Genomic DNA, 17147 nt, shown 5'->3' on the forward strand with positions numbered 1-17147 from the left:
AAGTCTACTAGGAAAAAAGTGCTTAAGTAAACTAGCTAACAGGTTTAAAACCCCAGACTGAACAAAGAACTTTTACTCATTCAAGTTATGCAGCCAATGTAGGCACCCTCATGGCATGCCCATTTTACATGTGTCTATATGCCTTGTTTGGGAGGAATTTTTACTCTGTCAAAGTGTATGTAGATTATTTAATCAGTTGTGTATCAGGAGTTACAAAAATTACATAAATTACATAAGTTACATAAATTACATAAATTACCTTCAAATGACGTAAAGTGTGTAGAGGGATTTCTTTACAGTTGTGAGCCATTTCAAGTACCATGTGTTACTTCTGGGTTTTTTTATATGTTTTCATTTTCCCACTGCAGACGGTTTAAGAAATGTCAGCCTTGTACTAAATTCTGTCTAACTGGAATAATAAAATAGTCAATGCTTCTTCAATTATGCTGTTTAGTTAAAAAATGTCATTGTAATGCAAGTAATGCAGTTGTACAAAGTACTCCGGGACACAGATGTAAGCAATTACTTAAAGGAGTAAAAACTGTGAAATATGACTATTTTAACACTTTATTAAAAATAATTTGTGTACTTTATTCTGCTATCTTCACAGCCTTCTGCTCATCTTATTAATGTATTCAGCCTAAGACTAGAAATGTTCTTGACAATTTTTTATTACTCCTACACTTTTAAAAATTCCAATTCTCTTGCCAAAATAGATGGAAAAAATGAGGTCAAACTTCAGTTCACTGACACCATCAGCACTTCTGCAATAGGTCTAAGTAAAATACAGGTGTTTGTAGCCAGTGGTGGCTGTCTCAGTGACTGAACGGGAGATTAAATTCCTGAAAATCAAAGCATGGAGGTTTGACAGCAACATGATAAGGAAATTCTTGGCTATGAACAACCAAGCACAATGGATTTGGCTCTGTCAGGGATAATATAGAACTTTGTGGTTAATATCTCACACACAGAAATGGAAAGAGTTAACCAGCCCTCCACTATTGGGGTAGGTAAGACTGGGATCTCCATAATGATGGAATGAGAAATTAAGCCTAGTTTCAGAAAGTTATTAGATAGACATGCAGCTCCTATGGAAAAGTAAACACACTAGCTATCCAGACAGGATAAAGTACCTATTATCTCTGAGGGTCTGGACTGATTACCGTCCAACTGGAAATTCACAGAGAATTTTGGTGGCTTTGGGTCCAGGAACTAACTTCTTTATAACTTCTGCAGTTTCCAGTCAGCCAGGATGTGTAACATATTGAGTGTAGATTTGCCAAGGTAATGTGCTACAGGAAGTGTCCCTTATACAAATGACCTGGACAGAATGAGGGATTGTCTCACTACAAGCATACTTCTAAATTCATTTTCAGTCAGGAGAATATATAAGTGGCATCGGGAGGCTTATTCTAAAACTCCCTGGTCACTACCCTATGGATTTCATTAGATAACTTGAAAGTGATGAAGTGAGAGACAATTCTAGACAACTGTGGTCTGAGGACATGGCACCAGCTGAAGTAATTGTTATGTAAAACACTAAAAGGAAAAGAGAAATTAATAGCCAGGCTGCATGCAAAAGTTAGATTCTAAAATATGGATCATCCTTTCAGATTAAGAATTGCTCCATCTCCATATGCATATTCAAACTGCTGCTGACATAAAATAAGACTGTTCTCCCAAATAAATTAATAAGACAGTATAAATAAAGGCATATAGACTATTAATAAACACTCTGAAAAACTCTGTTGGCAATGGAACACACTGGAGCCTTTGCTGATAGCTGCATTAACAGCTGCAGTTGGGCTGCTGTGGAGCAGGGGTGTCCTTTAGCCGTGTATTCTGGTTGCTGGCAGCAATGGTGGGATTCATCTCCAGACTTTCTGACATTTTGTCACAGATGATATCCACAAGTCGCTCAAATGTCTGCTTGACATTAATGTTTTCCTTGGCACTTGTTTCAAAAAATTCAAACCCTAAGAAAATAAACAACACATTTATGTTCTATGCATATTTCAGTTTCTCCAACAAATATACAAACTTCTCTTGGCCAAGGAAGAGTTGAGAGACACTCAGAAAGGAAACATGTGAAAGGACATATACAATAAGAGCAATTAAAATTTTAACACAATCAGATTAAATACACTATTTGCTATTTGCTTTATATAAAGCCAGATAAAGTCAGGACTGTTCCGAATATATTCCCTCAGTCAAACTCTACTTTAAAACATTCTAATCTAAAAATTTATACCGTTTTGAATGTATTATTTTAGAAACACCCTATATATGCAGCCATTGGGAAGGAATAATCTGCTGCTCCATCTCTAACTATTATGTTCCTCGGAGCATTATTCAGCTGGAAACAGCCACTTTCATGGTGTTATCAAGCTGGTGCCAAAATAGAAAACTACATTTGGAAAAGTACAGGTGAAAAACGAGCAAGACAAGGAAAAATTTTTGCAATTTGATATTTGCTAAGGTTAGACATGAATGCTTGGGGCAGAAGGGTTTAGTGACAATGAGAGGATGCCTGAGAAATGGCACCCACATTCTCATGGAGAATTTTGGTGGCTTTGGGTCCAGTTTGAGTCCAGCCTTGGAGAAGACGATAGGAAGAATAAATCTTAAGGACATTTATAAGTGAAGCAGTTTTTATAGTTAAGAAGACAATAACTGGCACATGAGATGATCATGAAATGGTCAAATATCATAGCTAGGTAAGAGATCTGGACAGAGAAAAGCAGAAAGAGAAAGGAAAAGAGTCACAAAGAAGAGAGGAGACCCACTTTGGGAAACACTGTAACATGCATAGGATTGAGAAAACAGGTCCACTGTCATGGTGAAGATGTTTTGCATTAAGGACATCATAAAAAACTTTAGAGGCATTCTCCAAGTCAAATAAAGGGTACAATTAGCACAAACTAATTTATTCAAAGAAAATAAAAACAGACAATACAGCATGGTGATTTCTATGAAATTTTAGATATAATTTTGATATAAGAAAGAAATTGCAATCATAGTAGTAGTGTAGCTGGTTATCAGACTATGATGGTATTCCATCACCTTAGACATTAATTGCCTGGAACTTCCCAGCTAGACTCTGCTGCACAGAATAGACCATGCACTGACCTGTGAGAGGGTGGCTAAACTCCCAGCTGCCTCCACAACAAAGGAAACACTATTCTTTACAGGAACTGTACAGGTGGGAATTTTGGACAGCCTTGGAAATTAACTTATACAAAACTTCCCTATAAATTTGATTGGTTCTTTTTGTTTGTTTGCTTAACTGAAACACTGTCTGTGGAAAAGTTCCTAAGAGACATAGAGCATTTTTCCTAGTGGAGTGTGCCTGTAATAAACACCTGAATTTTGGTTGTTTTCATTTTGTTATGGAATATTTTGCAGACCTTTTTTCCCATGACCTCTCCTTCCCTCCTGACTCATCTTGCATTTATTATTACTAACAGTGCTTAGACATCCTAAACTTCTAAAATCCCTGTGTATGAGGCCTCAGTTCTATAGCTTTTGATATTTTCTTCAGGATTTTTTTCCTCTGCTCATTATTGATGGAGAGAAGAGATTTTCCATGTGAGTATAACTGCAAAGTGAGGCAACTATCTGGTGACACTTAGAGAAGCGTAGCTCAAAGAACACCATGTTCCCACCACCTGTGATGATCAGTACTGCTGATGTGGATGAGACTAGGTACAGCAGATTATTGCAAAGACATGACAAAGCTCAAGAGGCAAGTAGGTAGGTAGTGCAGAACAGAGCTGAAACTAAGAAAATCCAAAACATCAGAGTGTTGTCTGAACATCTGTACAAAGCGTGTGGAACATGCATCAGGATATTCTAATTTAAATGCATTTTTTGTGTTTAATTCAGTTTTCCCTTGCTGACTCTTTCCCTTGCTGTTGCTCACCTAGTGATCTATAATGCACACAGAGCAGTTTAGATAGCTTCTGTGAAGCATACAAACACCCAGAATAACTGACTTTGTTCCCTCTCTGCCTCACACTTGTGCTGGTTCTGCAGAGGCTCCTTCATGACTGCTCATTAACACCCGGTTTATGTTTGCTTTTATAACATAAGGAAGCAAAAAGCCTAGAAAGCAGTCATATGCAAAGGCTAGAACATTCTGCACCGTCTCATCTTCCTAAGAAAATGTGACATCAAAAGGACACACTAGATAGCAAATTTTAAGTGCAATTCCACAGACAACACAGACAAGAGATATGTTAATGTTTCACCAGTTGATCAGGAAGACATTTTGATTTCAGAGTGTTTGTTCACAACCAAGACAATTTCATTTACCACTCTCAATGTTATGTTATGTTTTACAGATGTCCTCAAGGGTGTGTTCCTGCAATAACTATCATTCCATGAAGACAAGCTTGAACCGTGATCCTGAGTGCTGCTCTTCAATCTTAGTGCCTATTTCACTCCAGTATTGTGAGGAGGAGTAGTAGAAGACTGCAACAACAGAGCAAGAAATGGCTGCAGGAAACTGCTCCCTTTGTAACAGTGATATATAAAAGGCAAAGTCTAGGTACTCATGGGAATGAATAATTTAACAGTGTCATAGTGTATAAAGGAGAGGAGTTAATAAGGCTTTATTTTCTTGGATTTGCATCCTGCGAGCAGTTCAGCAGGGGGCACTGGCAGGCACTTACCTTCTTGCCTACTATGAATAGTATCTAATAAGATTTGCATTCTGTTATAGGCTATAAATCCCAGGAGGGAACTTTTCCTTCCCCTGCTCCACTGTAAGAAAAACGGAGTTTGAATGGGAAGGGGAAGGGGGTCAATTAACTTTACAAAAGATCTGGCAAAGCCAAATTCCTAGCTAATGGCCCATTGAAGGCTGGAGTGTGGGGTGGAGAAGTTTGGGATTTTTTGGGTAGCTGGCCTGGCTCTTGGGCGGGAGAAGTCAGTTTCTGGGTTCTCTCTCTGGGATGGAGACAGGGTAGCTGTCTTTGTCTCCAGTTCGGACCTGCTGTGTTTTCCTCGGAGAGCTCTGTGCTCACTGGGAGAAAAAGGAGGAGCCTTGAGACAGCGTCATCTGAGGACAACAGTGAGTTCCGTGGGGGTGGACTGCTTTCCTTTCCCTTTTCTTCCACTGGGGGAAGGGTCCCCATTCTCTTTTCGGTTTCTCCCGTGACCCCAGACCCCCCCCAGAGCCCGACAGGGCCCCCTGCAGGCCAACACAGGGTACTGCAGGCTCTGCACCTCCAGTGACCCAACAGCGCCCCCGCCAACCGTGATTAGAACTGCGCTAAAGGACAGAGAAGTATTCAGACTTTTTCTTTTGTTTGAAGGGGACTTTTTGGGTACAGGACTATTGTCTAGGGGTTTTTTGTGTGTACTGTTACTGTTCTTACCAACATACATATATCTTTTAATAAAGGGTTGTTATTTCTTCTGGTTTTTCCGCACTTCTTCGATTAAAGCCCCTTAATTTTGAATTTACAGTTGCTGAGAAAGAGGAGTTTGGTTTGTCTCATAACTCATCCTCTTTAGCAAATATTCCAGTCTCTTCAAACTGAGACACATTCACATTGCAGGCTGCCAGTCAAGGCAACTGCAATACCTTCCTCCTCTGCTCCGATATCCACTTCCTCAGAACTGTCAATGTCTTTTAGACAAAGAGAGACAGACACACATGCATGACTGCAAATGTCATCTCTCCTAGGAAACTGGACTAAAAGTAGATGGTGACCATTGCTGTTCTTCAGAGTATCCTCCTACACGAGCAACTACGGCAGCAGATCTGATTATGCTGTGCTTTGCTCTGTAGACCAGACAGAGCATTAGCTCTGCTGTCTATACAAGCCCAAGTGCTGGACTGTGTTAAGGAAAGTACTGAAACAGCATTAAGCTCCAAAACAGGACTCTGCTAATATTAAGTCAGTGAAGAGCAGTGCTTTAGCACCATTCTAGATAGAGTTAGTGTAAAGACTATTAACAGAAATGCTAAGGTATTTATCCAATCTTTGGATTTGGATGCCCAAATTTATTAACAAAATCGAAGCTAAAGGGGGACTATCAGCTATGACAGAACAGACAGACCTGAGGGATGATTACTAGTCATGCTCTAGCAAACACCTTTTTTTCTAGTCTTTTCAGAACTGAAGGTTTTATATGAATTCCAGTTGTATTAATTTTATTACGGTTTCCAGATACACTTTAAATGAGTGCATTTGGGCAATAAATTAGATTTCTGGCAAAGAATTTTTTTGGTTGTTTATAGGAGACATTGGTTGAGCAAACACGTGCTTCTCAGTGTCGTTAAGTAACTTTGCTGTAATGCAGTTCCCAGTATGTGAAAGGAATGGCAGACTGACATTTCTCTCAGTTAAAAAACATAAAAGGAGCCTTTAATTGCTCTGCCAATACTCTGTGTGTGTTGTAACTAAATAGAAGACTGGTGTTTGTCAGTGCTGTCAGTCTGCCTCTTTGGCACTAACATTTGCCCTTTAAAAAGAGCTAAAAAACAATGAAGGATGCAAGTATGAACAGGCATGTTCCTGCACAACCTGATTATTTTCATTTTTAATGTAAAATTAGATGCAGCCATATGTCCATGCTCTCTAAGTTGTGGGTGACCCTGCCTTGTGCACCAAAGCCTCCAGTCAGCCATGGAGGCAAAACAGAACTAGCTGCTCTAGCAAGCTGTGTGCTGATGTGTCAACCCCCATGGTTCCTGATTTAGATGCCAAATGTACAGCTCTAAAAATGCCCCTTCAGCTCAATGCCTAAACTCACAGCTGCCAAGTGCCCCCAGTGTACCCATAGATGCTTAAAGTACACATCATCCCCCAAGGGCTCTACCCCAAGGCAAGTGAATGTGCATTCCAGTCCTGATGCTGGGGACCTGCTGCCTTTTGCCCCAGCACTGACAAGATTCAGAAACCAGTCATGTTCCTGCCCCATCTCAGCAGCTGGGTTAGATCACATAGAATTACACCCTGTATAAGCACATGACACTGACAAATGCTCCATTTTCAGGCTTACTGGCGTGCTAAATGAGTTTAATTTGAAGAAATCTAATCACTGCTCAATTGGGTCTCCGATGTCTCCTCAGCATGACTGTTATGTACATAAATATCTGAACCAAGAACAAAATGAAAATAAAATAGGCAGGGAAGGATGATTTTGGTTTAAAGTGAGAATTTTTCTTCTTGTTTTTGGTGAAATTTATTTTCAAAGCATGGGAAATCACGAGAAGGAGCAAAAGAGAGAGAGAGAGAGAAAGAGAGAGAGAGAAAGAGACAGAGAGAAAGAGAGAGAGAGAGGGAAAGAAATGGAGAAAGAGACGAAAGAGAAAGAAAGAAAGAAAGAGAAAGAAAGAAAGATAGAAAGAAAGAAAGAAAGAGAAAAACAAAGAAGGAAAGAAAGAAAAACAAAGAAGGAAAGAAAGAAAAACAAAGAAGGAAAGAAAGACAGAAAGAGAGAAAGAAAGAGAGAGAGAGAGAAAGAAAGAGAGGAAGGGAGGAAGGGAGGGAAGGAAAGGAAGGAAAGGAAGGAAAGGAAGGGAAGGAAGGAAGGAAGGAAGGAAGAAAGGAAGGAAGGAAGGAAGGAAGGAAGGAAGGAAGACTTTAGGGGAGAAATGACCCAAAAGATGCAAAGAGAAAGGATGGAGAGAGGAAAAGCACACCAAAATATAAAAGATGTGCTTATATCTGAGGGGTAAAATGACTATCTCTCTGAGTAACAAGCTGTGAAGGTGCACTGAAGTCGCAGTCACTGCTGACCCTGGGCACATAATATTCAGAGCCCTGTGCAGGTGCCCTGAGTGCAGTATCAGGGCTGACTTCTGCCATTCCTTGCAGAAGGGAATGTGAGAGCTCACCCAAAAGGGCCTGCTTCATTTTGTTTTCTAACGTCAGTTGTTGGCCTCTAGGGTAGACAGCACGCCAGGGTAAATTTAGAAAACATGCAAGTGCACCCCAGGTCATGCTCAGACATGCAGAATGACCCCCGCCATGGGTGATCCTCGGTTGCAGAGCATAAGAAATATGGAGGCACAGAAAATCTGAAGGGAAGGGTACTGCTCTTAAAACTGAGCCAGGGGTATATTTTAGTCAGTCATCATACTAGGTGATCACCAGAATTCCCTTCCAACCAACTCAGTTTCCCAGAGCCTTAGCCAATCTAAGACAAAAAGGGGGGATAGAACAAACAAGATCTTACAGAAAAGGTGGTCAGACATTTGGGGCAGGTCCTGTAGTATTCCCCTAGTACCTTGTGCAGCATCAGCTCAATCAGCATAGTTTGGACCTGTGGCAGGATTGTACTTTTGCAACCATAGGGGCCTAGGACTTCAAGATATTTTGTATTCACAGTATTTGCAATTAAAACTGCTGATTGTTGAAAGCATTTGTAACACAGAGATAGCAAACAAGAGTTTGTACAGAAGCACCTGAGAAACCAAAGAACTCAAAAAAACTTACGTACCTAATTTGCATGCACAGCAGAATGTCCGAAATAAATGGAGAAAGTGTATTTCAAATTTCATATGCGACTATCCATTTCCATGTGCAGTTACTCGGACTCTATTCAAAGCTCTGTGTACACCCTGCCTGCTAATCCTTTGCCGGAATGTCCATAACAAGTGCAATATATCGTACAGACCACAAATAGAAGAACCATGAAACCTATGCCATTTGTGAATCACTCTTTTTATTTCTCTTCTGAGAATTGACACCAAACTTTTAGGAATGTATGAATTCAGCTGAAATGCACAAGACTAATATCTCAGAAAAGCTGTGCTACCAATTCACTGCCAAGTGTACATTTTGAAGAAGTTCCCAGCCTGTTTTACTAAAATGCTTTAAAGCATGTAAGTGTTTTGGATTTAAAGCATGTAAGTTATATTGGGATTTCACTCAACAGCCAATGCAAGTAGTGCTTACAGCAAACATTCATGAATATACACAATATAAGAATTATATTCCATACCCTTTTTTGTAATGATTAGCAAATAAACTTCTTTGAATGTGTTTGCTGTGATCCCCATGTCAGCATTAGCATTACATTAATTAGTTCTCTTTGTTGGCCGGTTTGTCACTTTTCTGTATTTTCTTAGAATGATCTCTCTATGAGGTAAAGTTACACAACTTTATTTGAACCCATCTATTTTCATCTCATTCAAACATTAGTCTTTTAATGATGCTATTGTGTTAAACAACCATGAACTAATTTCAGACAGAAGGCTGTACCACTTACAAAAAATTACTGAATAGGGTGATAAGGAATGACTAACGTGTGAGATGGTCTTTGCGTGTGGAACAATTATATATTCTGGGAATTTCAGCATGGAAAAAAGGAGTATGACAGAGCTCTCTGAAACCTAGAGTGTTAGAGAGCAGGTAGCAGAAAACAGTTGTTCACTGCTTTTCAGAATGTAACAGTGAAGAAACATAAAATAAAACTATCGGGGGCCAATTCAAAGCAGAAGGGGATAACAGACAAACTATGCATTTTTAAAGGATGTTGTGGATAGCAAGACTTTTTATGGTTTCAAAGACATCATTGTACAAGTCCATGGGAAAAAAATCATGAAAGGGCTATTGAATATAAATGTACTGCATTTGGTTCATGAGACCCACAAATATAATTTGCTACAGTCTGGGAAAATATCACTGTATGTTTGCCAATTTATGTGTTGGCATAAGACACCTACTTATGGTCATTACCATAGGTAAATTAGTATACTGATTGTAGCTATGATCCATGGTGGTATTGCCAGTGTAAGGTCATAATCAACAAACTTAAAAAAAATCTTTGATGGAAACAAGACAGATTCTGACCTCATAAGCATTCTGTTAATTTTCCTTCAAGGTCAGATCTGGATTCTTAACTGTTCTTAAAGTTCAATTCAGTGAACTTTGAATAGTGTCATGAGAAAGGTGCTCAGAGCTACCACAGGATACTTGACTAGTTCAGCCAGACCTCCTCCACCAGGAATGAGACCTATTGGTGGTTGATCTAAACCACTTGTTTGAGTTACACTTGAGAAATAAGCCAGCACTGAAATTTAAAGAAACAAATGATTACACCTGGTAAATAAAATTTAAGGCCACAGTTTTCAGAAAGGTCAGAAGCCACATGAAGACTCAATTTTCCAATAAAGCTGTCCTTAACAGAACACCTTGTTTCCCTGAAGGATTGAATGCCCATTGCTCTTTTTGATCTTTTGAAAATCCAACCCAAAATGTGCATGTATTCATTTTCTCAGTGATTTCAAATAAACTAGCCCTGAAAATAAAATCACACTTTAGAACTGAGGGTGTCACAATATATTCTTTGTACAGCACTCGTGAGTTGTATTTGCTTGTAATTGTGGCTGCAATCAAGATTGCAGATCATGGCATTCAAAGGGCCCTCAGTTTTAAACTGTCTTGCTAGACACTAAAATCTATATTGTTATTTTTAAAACTTGCCCATAAGCCATGTTATCAACCCACTGTCAGAGAAAGACAGGATAGTCCCATGTGTTTGGCTCAACGTGTGTCCTTCAGACTAGTCAGAAGGCCAGGCCCTTACTACAGTTAAGGGAAAGTCATTCTTCTGCTTTTCCTGCCACCACGTCCCACAGTCTCTAAGCAGATATAAGAAATGATTGCAGCTGTACAGGAAACATGTAAATATTTGTGTATGCAGTCTGACTACAGTAAATGACTAGATCAGAGACACAAGTTATCCAGTACAATCATCTGCCCTTGAGATAGTCACAGGATGTGTACCTGAGAAAGGAAACCCCCTGAGTACATAAATATGGAAATAGAAGATACTCTGCTTCCATAAAGATTGAATTTTAAATCCCAGGAGCTGGATTTTGCTCTAAAGCCTGAAACACGAGTTTTGATATCTATCTCATTACTCTTTTTCTTCTTTTTCAAGCATTGGTTGTTACAGCTGAGGATTCTTGGCTGTACAACATGCAAAGTTCCTTCCAATCTTGCTGAATTCATGACCCTAGGGATTCCTTACCAATTCCCTACATTAACTTTTTACAGGAAAATAGTTCAAGGAGAAGAAATTCAGATTAATTATGTGAGTTAAAAAACCCCAACTCTTCAAACTCAATAGTGTAAATTTATGGTTATTGTCAGACATTTTAGTGCCTGGTCTAAATTTGTGGTTAGAGTATACAGTTGTATTTTTGGGATTTTTTCTCCACTGAATACATTTTCCTAGCTCTTAGTAAAGTTTGTAAATATTAGAAATGGGAAGAACAGTTTATAGAAATATATATAATATGCCAGGTATTTCTTCAAAGAAAAATATCCTCTATTAAAGCAAGTGCAAAGGTAATTGTTATGGTTTTGTTGCAAACAGTTTTAGAAACTCAGTTCTTCACAAATGTTGCAAAGTCTTCTGGACTTAACCTGCTGTTAAATATTTTCTGTCTCCTTTCAAGGATTAATTTATAGTAATTTTTAAAGTACGATTTGGAGAAGTGCTTTCATGCATATGTAACACTTACTTAGACAGATGCAATAGGAAGATATGTTATTCTGATGAAACTGTTTACCAGGAAAAACAATTGCACCACTAGAAAAAGTATTTTTAAAAAAATAAGGTTAGTGACCTATGAATATACGTAAGTTAAGAACCACTAGCATGAGACTAGATCCACTCTTAAAGCATCCTTTCATCTAATCATCTATATAGGAATAGTGACAAGGAGATCCTTGTTATACATATTTTGATCAGACTGAGCTTTTACCTCACTCAGTTTCAAAAATTATAACAAACGTTTGTCAATAGTTCATGTACCCTAGCACATGAACTGATCTCCAATGATGCCAGAGTTTGATTTGCACACCTTCTGAACTTGCTCTGCAGAGATCAACAAATCTGAAGGAACAAAAAAGGCTGGGTAGTCATTTAAAAAATATTTCATTTCATGGCATAAAAGAATAACAGTGTTGGGTAGAAACAGAAAGAATAGAGCTGTTCACAGCTCTGTAATTTTCTCTGTGTATAACATTTGCCTCCCAGAGGGAGACTTTATGAAATAGAGGATCATATTTTCTATGAATAGTATGTAAATGTACAGCAGATGAAGTGTTAGCAGTGGGAGTTAGACATCAGCATCTTTCTGGTTTGCATTATTGGTAGTGGTAATCATAAACCAAATGTTCTCAGCTTGCAAAAAGGTCTAGTTCACATTTTGAGTAAGCTGTTTCTTCGATCTCTCCTTTCCTCTTTTTGTTGTTGTTTTATTTGAATTTTCTTATTTTTTTTTCCTTTCTACCTTTAGCTATAACTACCTAAACATACTGTATATATACAGACACATGACAAATGTTGCTCCATATCACAAATGATAAGCCGAAAGAAAAGAGAGGCAGTGTGTGACTATTCCTTTACAGTGAATGTGTCATGAACACTTCAAGTACTGTAGCAATTAATTAAATTAATTTGTGCATTCTCACAAGCAATCATAAAGCTTTTGTCATGTCTTTTCTTACCAAGTTGCTCTGCTAAATGTTTGCCCCTCTCAGTGAAGATTACTCGTTCATCCTCCATGTCACATTTGTTGCCAACCAAAATAACCTGGGCATTGTCCCAAGAGTATGTTTTGATTTGAGTTGACCTTAAAAGAAAAAGAGAGAGAGAGAGAAGAGTCAAAGCAAAGCAAATTCCCCTCTGACCAATTTCAAACAGGATTGCAACAAGACAAGAGACAATAAATGATTTTGACAACTAGGGTAACATGACGCTGTTTAATTATGGATTTCAAGTAAACTAAGGATTATCTGTCAGGTATTATTATTACATGAATAATATCAACACAAGCTTTACTTTTGCTTGTTAAAAAAATATTTTCCCTGCCATCAACATTCTTCCTATATTTTTATGAAGAAAAAATGACATTCTCCTACACAATTAAAAAAGTATTTTCACATTTAATGCAAACCTTATAATGCAAAAACAGACCTCTGAAACAAAATCACCAGCTTGTTCATTTCTTATCTTTCAAATTCTAAAATCAGGATGTAAATTTAGCAGCAAAACGTCAAAACCAGTCTCTCTTCCTTCTGTTATTTCTCTCCATCACATTCCTCTACAGGTCTTTGACCTAGCAGAAGTGCAGCAACATTTACATTGTGCATTAAGCCATTGACAAGAGCTGAGTTTGAACTCTGATTTAACTTCCATTTAAATTATAAAAGCCTTAACCATAACTGCATCTGAATGAGAGTATCTGAGGCCTTGAAACATCGTGGGACCTTGAGTGCTGGTGGTGAAACAGCTTACGCTAAAAATGCTCTCTTCTGCAATTTGAATTTGATGCAGCTAATAGGGAACTTAGGAGCACACTCAAGAGTACCTCTCAGTTGCTGACTGCCACCATCCTAGTGATACTCAGACCTGCTCTGTAGGAAGGAAAGCTCCACAGCTGGCTCCAAGCTCAGCCAAGCGTGATGCTACTAGTTACCACCTTCTGTCAGAGCAGTGCCTGCTCTGGAAAGTAATGGAGGATGCAGCAGGCTCAGTCTAAGCACTTACCCTTTGACTTGGACTTGTGACTATATCTGGCTATAGGCTCTAAGTCAAGTGTTTGGTAGGATATTAATATCTCATCTGTCTCCATACGATCAATGGAGAGAGAGAAAAGATGGAGAGCATCTCTCTCTCCCCCACCCCTTCCCACACCATTTCCTCTGTTCCTCCCTTTCTCCTTCTCTCCCTCCCTCCCATCCCTCTCTCCTTGTACACTACAGGGTGCTTACGAAAACAGAACTAGAATAGAAACTAACTTCTATAACTACACATTTATGAGAGGACATCCTGGAAGGGAATCCTGTGGCGTAACAGGGATTTAAGTCTCTTTGAGAAAAGATGAAATATCTTAAAAAAATCTGTCACCTAAATCTTTTGGAACCTGGTCTGCATGGGTGCTAAGTTTACTAGCAACCCCTTCTCATAACACAGCTATTGTCTCTACATATTCAGATCCCTGTCTGAAAACTGTTACATGCACAAAAAAGATTATGATGTAGTCTGACAACTGGTTCCAGTGAAAGACAAAAAATTATTTGAATCTTCCCATCTAGCTTTGCTTATTGCAAAACCAGAGGGATGGACACAGTCAAAAGCTGCTATAGCTACCTTTGGGACCTTAGGTCCAATGCCATTGCCCATAGGTTCCCTACATGAGTCAAAGCAGCTCTAGGCCATGTCTGATGGGTTTGCACTACTGGGCAGAGGAATTTAAGGGGAGACATCACACTGCCTTTAGGAATGCTTTACTTCATCACAATGACCAAAAGGAAGATGAAGCAAGCCTCAGGCATTTTGTGCTACAGATTGTTCCCTTGGACCTGCCCTCATCTTTTCTTCAGTAAGTGGACACTATGCTACTCCAAATCTGTTTTAATAGTAATTTGAGTAGGTGTTTGTAAGGTACTGTGATCAAAGACAGGTCACACTTCCCTGTACATTTACGTTTTACTAAAGAACCATTACTCAGAGAAAAGGGCACTGTGCATTGACTTTGGCAAAAATGTTCTTTTGAAACCATGCTGAGTGGTTAAGCAAAATAGAACTGTATTTGTCACCATAGCAATTTTGCAAATACTAGTAGCTAAAATGTCAAAGGATGTTAGTCCATTAAGGACTCTAAAAGAGCTTACTGTTGAACAATTATTAGTTGGGATCAATTTATCCTCTTTATGTCAGCAGGAAATTGGAGACATTTGAAAAGCAAAATATACAGTAACAATAGCAAGTTTACAGAAGGAATTACTTCCATAATCTGCAAAGGTAAAATAGAAGAAACTGATGAAGAAATAGAACTTGGAGAAATATCACATTCAGCCTTGTTTTACAGACTTCTGTTCCAGAGCCTTATACGAGTTTCTTTGATTAAAAATGTAAGCTCCCTTCATTTTAACTGCAGCCAGATGTGAATTTTCATTCTATGAACTATGAATCTATGCATTCAAATGCTTCTCATTATCAAAGCAACTAATTTTATTCTGAGACTTTTTTATTCTGCTGCTTATGTCTCATCTTCTAGTTATAATTTTTTTAAAGTAACGAGAGATCTTGTCCTTCATAAGAAATCCAAAAGCTTATGTTTTGCAAAAGACTCTGTAGTGCCAAAATACAACTGTGAAAATCAAATATATCCCCACCCAGCCCCACATCAGTAGGAGCTTGATTCAAAGAATATAATAGGCTCATCACTGTTACGTTTCCTTTTAGACATACATTTCCACTAATAGTTTCTGTAGATTGTGATTCCCACAATTCTCCATCAAACCCAACACAACAGGTCATCCAAAAAAAGAGATTTTGCTGTTCCTTGCATACATGATCTTTTGAATAACTGAGGCTTCTGATTAATCCACAAGACAAACGTTTGTCCTTGAAAAGAACTTTATCCTCAGGAAGATTGAAGACATGAAAAGGCAAAGCTGATGTTTGCAGTAGGTTGAATACAACAGTTCTTATTCACTCTCAGTGACCTGGTGTATGTCAGTAGTTATTTACCCTATAAATCTTTCACATTCTAATTGTATAGTAGGCAGGTAATCTGCATCATGCTAGAATTTTTGTAATGTATAGTCTCCAGAGGGGCAGATAAATGGGGGAGTTCAATGATTCATTTCTTTCTGTGATCAACACAAGACGTTCTCTCTGTACTGCAATTCTGCCATACTCCTTGTCAGAAAAAAACATTTGCTGAATGCAAATGAAAGCAATGCTGTTGTTTCATCTTAAAGTAATGAAATCTTCAAATAACTGCCCAGGAAACAATGGCCAGGTGCCTGTGTGTGCTCTTGGGCAGCTTACAAGGAGTGTTGCACAAAGATAGAATGGGGTTCAGGAACATACAGCCCCAGTTGGCTGAGGCAGCTGAGATGGTGGAAGCCAAGGTAGATAGCATAGGGCAATACAGGAGAGTTGCTGTGATGCTACCACTGTGGAAACCAGACTGTTCACATTAAATTATGTGATAAAAGCTCATCCATACATCCACAAGGAGAAGAGAGAGATGAAGGCAGGTGGGAGAGCCCAAATAATATCCTGGCCTTGGCTGCTTCCAGGCCTACTGCAGGAGCCATCAGACTGTCCAAGGCCCATGTCTAATGGCCTTGAGGAGCAGAGCTGCACTAAGGCAGGTTCCCAAATTATGGATTCAAAAGAGGCACATCATATCCAGGTTCTTTCCAGGGTTGCTCTAGGAGAGCCTCACCCCTATTGTCCACGTGTGAAACCCATCAATGGAGGTCAAAACTGGAGCCTTACATGTCCAGATGCCAGAAACTGAGGAGACTGGGATCCAGGGGCAGCTACTGGGCAGACTGAGTGTATGAGCCCAGCTGATGGAGGGAGCCACAATGTACCTGTCTATACAGATATACATCCTCACTAGTGGACTTCGATGCTGTTCTGCTGAGGGGAGCAGGGTGAGGATACTGATGCTCTTTGTGTTGTCTCAGGCCTTTCATCTGTTCTCCAGTAAAAAATGTAGTTAGTGGGAGACAAACCACTCAAAGTGTATAAACCTACCACCAAAACCACCAATTCCACTTTCTGATTGGAATTTTGAAGACAGTACTGAGGTTAAAAATTTGAAGCAGTCTTAGCAACAACACGATGGAAGGGTCCCGGAGGACTTGAATACTAGACTGATTGTGGTCATGGTTACTGGCATAGCAGGAATATATTAGAAATAATTAGTGATAATGTCAGTAATAATAAAAAGAAGATGCTAACATTTACCAGATTTTAATTGAACTGATAGCTGGGGCCATACACAATCCCAAGAAATAAAACTATCTTTGAAAAACAGCTCAAGCTTCCTCCTTTACTGAAAAGGAAGATCTGGATACTTGGAACTTTTGAACTATTACTACTCATTTCATCATTCTGGTGTGCTTTATCTGAAGGTCATAAAAGCTCAATGACTGTGGCTAATAAAAATTCTTTTACCTCTTGCATTTATGAACCCCTTTATAAAATTATTGAAGTAATTAGTGAAAACCAAGAAAAGCAATTGATAAAGGAAATAATTATCAAAATGCAAATCTGATGTAGATGAACATGCAACAGGAATGGGAAAATTGCACCACAGTCCTTCTCATCGAGGATTTAAATCTAGTGGACATTCTAGCATCTCC

General features: G+C 38.9%; 1 protein-coding gene across 2 annotated transcripts in view; it reads right to left on the reverse strand.

Annotated features, from left to right (window-relative positions):
• Nucleotides 1–252: 252 nt before the first annotated feature.
• The window catches only part of RAB3C (RAB3C, member RAS oncogene family), a 118036-nt gene continuing 101141 nt past the window's right edge, over nt 253–17147 (reverse strand). For both annotated transcript variants that reach the window (XM_018070485.2, XM_018070486.2), the window contains 2 exons: nt 12483–12607; nt 253–1976 (listed from right to left, as the gene is read on the reverse strand). In XM_018070485.2, the coding sequence (XP_017925974.1) occupies nt 1789–1976; nt 12483–12607 (313 nt within the window). In that variant the 3' untranslated portion in view covers nt 253–1788. The remainder of the gene's footprint in view (nt 1977–12482; nt 12608–17147) is intronic.

This window comes from Manacus vitellinus, unplaced genomic scaffold, assembly GCF_001715985.3.
Source record: "Manacus vitellinus isolate BGI_N305 unplaced genomic scaffold, ASM171598v3 scaffold_18_pilon, whole genome shotgun sequence".
NCBI classification, from domain to species: domain Eukaryota; kingdom Metazoa; phylum Chordata; class Aves; order Passeriformes; family Pipridae; genus Manacus; species Manacus vitellinus.